The following is a 4944-nucleotide window of genomic DNA, read 5'->3' as shown; positions in this document are numbered from 1 at the left end:
TTCCCCTCTTCTCTCTTTCTTTTTGGTTAGAATTACTCATTAATTATGATTGATTTCTTAGTCACCTTCCCCACTAAGTCTTGTTATAGTAACTAAGCCCAAATTTTAATCCAGATCTGTCAATGAGATCTGATTAAAATCTAAATATAATAGGTCGTATATAGTTTTTCCTCTACAGTGCTTACTTGCTTACTCTATATTGCAATATATATATATCCTATTTAGAAATCTGCAATTATTGTAGGTTCTGGTGGTAATTATTGCAATTCAGGAATGTGATTCCTCTTCAGCTACTAACTTGTCAGATGTAAAATAAAAAGATTCTGCTCTGTTTTTCCCAACGAAGGGTGAATTAATATACGTATGTAGCCACCAGCTGGTTTTTCAATTAACCACTTGGTCTAATCTTTTTTTTCTTCTTGATCCACTAAAATTGTTACTTGTATATTGATTGCTACTTTTTTATTTTTAAATAATTTACTTAATTCATAAATCCCCTTTTGCCCTCTCTTAATGTCGTTTTTTTAATTCTCTCTTCTCTATTTAGCCTAAATCTCCTTCTAGCAAAAAGTTATCTCAAAGTCCATATTAATTCAGTGCAATCTATCACAAAAGCGAAAACCCAGTCACTTTTTATTCTTTATCAATGACTGTGTTTCACAATTTGGATCACAGCGTCGGCAACTTATGATGTCCAAACAGCCGACAAAGCCAGTTATTTGGAATATTCTTTGTTCTTTCAACTCTTATAATTCTCCTTATACACTCTTTACTCTCCATTAAATGTATTTATTATTTGTATTTATTTATATTTTTATATTTATTTTTACTTTTATTGTTCTCACAACTACTTATACTGATTTTTCATTCCAATTTAACCAAAAATATATACATAAAACATATATACCAAGCACATTTATTTGCAGGCATGACACAAAGCAGTCAGTAGGGTTAATATCTCAGCAAATCATTTAGTGCTTCAATGCATCAGATGCCAAAATAAGACTTTATTGAACAGCAACAAAGCCGAGATGACAGCCGCTGCATTGGAGTCTTTGTCTGTCCAGGCAGCCATACTTATACCTTGTTCTTATCAGTCTTTTTTAACCAAAAATTGACAACTCGGCCTCTGATTGGTCTTACCCCATTAGTTTTGCTACAATTAATTCATTCTCGTTTTGGTTTACTTTCTAATCGTAGAGTCCTTCTAGTTTGAACCATTTTCCATTTCAACCTTGGTCTCATCCTCACTTCCTAGATGCAGGTGTCCTCATGGCCATTCATCATACTTGTTTGTGCCATCCTTGACATATTCTTGGAAGTCACCCAAAGTTCAATAGTTTACTCTAGTTCATTGGCGCTGCCCAATGGAAAGCACAATACTTGCCCAGTAGGGGGCACCTAAGACTCACATCCAATTGTTGAAATAATCATTAAACAATCTCCATATTGATTGTAATTATTAACACATAATATTTTTGAGTAAAATTTCACAACAGGAGCGAGTGAAAACCATGACTCTCCGACTTTTAAAAAATCAGCTCCACGCTCCATTCAAAATCACACATCTCCACTCCGCTCACATACTCTGATTGTAACTGTTGCTGTCATGACAGATCTATTTCAGAACCAGCCACTATCAAAATAATCTGGCTGCGTGCGCCTGTTGCCGACCACTGCTTTACAGATTTAAATGCTATATCAGCTCATCAGTCATCACTCAAAATATTGTATAAACATCATTATCTATTGTAATGTTACAGTAGTAATTTAGCAGACAATCATATTTTATAATAGGTTTAGGGGGAGCTAGGGCAGACAACAACACAACCATTACGAAAATTAACGATGATTTTACTATAAATCCAAAGACAATGGTTACTATTGTTAAACCATGGTTTTTGCTACACTAACCATAGTTTAACCATGGCATTTGTAGTAACAATAAATACAAATGGTAATCCATTTGCAAAAAAACACAAAAAACAGTTAATTTTTGTAAGGGAAAAACACGACTCATGTTCAGTATTAGGATTTTTCTATAAAGATATTGTAGTGATTGTAGTGACTAATTTTGACATGTAGGCAATTTAGAAATAGAGAGCTTTGTTATAGTTTTGTTAAATCGAGTATTAAAGTCGAGAGAGATAGATATCAGGGCAAAATAAAGAGACTGAAAAGAAAAGCTCGCGGTGTTTTCAGCCTCTGCCGCCTCAATATATGAGTACATGAACACATAATCTCTAGAACTGCTCTCTAGATCTCTAGAACTTCATGAGCATTTTACTTATTTTGAGAAAACTATCGTCATATCATATACAAAGAGACACCAATGTTTCAGGAGTTTAGTACACAGAATAGGACACATGCTTATTAGATAACCGTATTTGAGTTGATATATATGCTTTTATTTATTATTTTTTAATTAATTTTTTTCCCAAACCATTGTTAGATGCAGTTTTTCCTGTAGTTATGCAAAGATTTCTTATCTATTAACTATTTCTTATTTTATATCTGCACTGAACTTAAGATCAATCTCAAAGTAAAAGTCGGTACTAAAGTCTGATTTTGTGGCGGATGTGTTCAAATTTAATCATCTTAATTCAAGTGATGAAGGATTTTGAAAGTCTGACAGTGTTGAGCACTAGTGTAAGGTTAACCCTGCATGGCGTAAATGTTTGAAAATGATTAACAGTTGCAAATAAACATTCATTAGAAATGTAGAAAAGTAATCAAAAAGTAATCAAAAGTAATCAGTTACATTACTTTAATAAAGTAATTGAAAAAGTTACACTACTATTACATTTTAAATAGGGTAACTTGTAATCTGTAACCTATTACATTTCCAAAGTAACCTTCCCAACAGCGCTTCTACACCATAACATACTTCTGTAAGAGAACACTGTCAACAAGAGAATTGTAAAATAACTTTATTTACAAACACAAGAAATATTGCAATTAAAATGAAAAATTACAAGTCTAAAATATATTTAGACAAAACAATGGAACTCAAAAAAACTGTTCAGTATTAAAGCATGTTTTTGTTTGAACACTGAACCTCAGTTCTGGATTTAAGGAGGTCTATTTAAATATGGCTAATACCCGTAAATGCACATCACAAGGTGTTCATGATCTCTGGCTGCTGGTCTCAGCGGTACTGGCCTCTCTGAACTGCTGTGTCCAGCTCTGAGGATCCTGACCAAAAAGCTGCGAGGGAAAAGAACCATGCCAACACTGTTACTGACTAGAACTAGGAACAGGGAATTTATGTGCTCAAGTGAAAGGCATTACACTTATGAATAAAAAATTATGGCTGTTTAACAGTCATTGTAGGGGTAAATCTCATGAACATTGTCAAGAACATGTAAGGGCCTACTTTTTCAAACTCCTCTTAGGTTGTTCATCCAATCTTCACCAAATTATGCACAAAGCAACTATAAGACTATGCTGTCAAAAGAATTTAGTGAACTGCCCTGCATGTTTACATTACAATTACATTTAGACATTTAGCAGACGCGTTTATCCAAAGCGACTTACAAATGAGGACAATGGAAGCAATCAAAATAAAAAAAATAGCAATGATATGCAAGTGCTATAACAAGTCCGTAGCTATAGATGGCTATAACAAGTCCAGGCCATAGATGGAAATGGTGCATCCCAAAACACTATGTTTGAGAAGTCATCAACTCGATCTAAGGTATAATGCTGGAATGGCAGTTAACTTAATGCAGTACACGTAGCAAGTTTTTTTTTTAATCATATGATAAATAAAAAGAAAACAGACAGAATAGAAAATAGAGCAAGCTAGTGTTATAGGCCTTTTTTACTTTTGTTAATTGTATAATAAATAAAAAGAAAACAAATAGATAGAATGCAAAAAGATTAGAGAAGCAAGTGTTATTTTTATTTTTTTTAAGAAAACAAGCAGTTAGTAAATAGAGTGCAAGTCTAAAAGGGAAAAGTGTTTATTTTTTATAAAGAATAGAATTAGAATGGAGAGTGCTAGAATTGGAGGGTCAAATAAAGATGGAAGAGATGTGTTTTTAGCCGATTCTTGAAGATGTGCATGTGCGAAAGAACAATAACAAGACAGCATGTGCTGAAGTAAACAGAGAAATGTCTCAGGTTACGTATGTAACCATGGTTCCCGGAGTAGGGAACGAGACACTGCGTCCTCTAGGGATCGCAATGGGGGAACGCCTTGTCGTGACCCGTATCTGAAGCATACATTGAAAAAACACCAACAACACGTTGGCCGGCGACAGCCCATGACGTCACTACCGGTGCGACTATAGTATAAATAGGCGCCGGGAGAACACATCATCCACTTCTTTGTCTGAAGCTTGCGTCCGAAGCATGGCAAGAAACCTAGAGGACGCAGTGTCTCGCGCCCTACTCAGGGAACCATGGTTACATACGTAACCTGAGACGTTCCCTTTCAAGGGAACTTCGAACTGCGTCCTCTAGGGGTCGCTATGGGGAATGGTAAACCCACGCCACCATGCTGAGGAGAGTGCATGCCAGAACCATGGTGAGCACTAAGTACCAACTCTACCATAGCCATGGGAGTTGCCCCTGGGACGTTAAGACGGCTGTCAGTGACATTATTCCCTGCGGCCAAAGGCCTAGGCTACATACCCCAAAAACGTACCTGTTACGGCCAGAACTCCTGGGCCTGGGGTAGAGCTCAAGGCTTGGAATCAGGAATAGATTCCTTTAAGGGAATACAACCAAGAGCCTAGAAACATACTAAGTCTTGGCCTGTCACACAGGGGCTATCGCATGCTCTGCATATGCTGAAGGAACTGTCTCAACAGACCCCTAGTAGCAACACCTTGTTAAAGTAGGTATCCAGAGGGTACATAGGTGGAGTGGTGCCCAAGGCGGAACCGGAGTTCTAAACCACTCAAGAAAGAGCACGAGGCTGCCGCTCGTAGCTCTTAC

At 36.4% G+C, this 4944-nt stretch overlaps 1 protein-coding gene across 1 annotated transcript in view; it reads right to left on the bottom strand.

Moving 5' to 3' along the window:
* Positions 1 to 3015: 3015 nt before the first annotated feature.
* Positions 3016 to 4944, bottom strand: part of LOC107660884 (non-structural maintenance of chromosomes element 3 homolog) — a 14695-nt gene continuing 12766 nt past the window's right edge. Inside the window, exon 11 of the mRNA XM_016450318.1 lies at positions 3016 to 3207. Within this exon, the coding sequence (XP_016305804.1) occupies positions 3127 to 3207 (81 nt within the window). The 3' untranslated portion in view covers positions 3016 to 3126. The remainder of the gene's footprint in view (positions 3208 to 4944) is intronic.

This window comes from Sinocyclocheilus anshuiensis, unplaced genomic scaffold (genome assembly GCF_001515605.1).
Source record: "Sinocyclocheilus anshuiensis isolate Anshui unplaced genomic scaffold, SAMN03320099.WGS_v1.1 scaffold3168, whole genome shotgun sequence".
In the NCBI taxonomy this organism is placed as follows: Eukaryota; Metazoa; Chordata; class Actinopteri; order Cypriniformes; family Cyprinidae; genus Sinocyclocheilus; species Sinocyclocheilus anshuiensis.
This window is presented reverse-complemented; position numbering and strand designations above follow the sequence as displayed.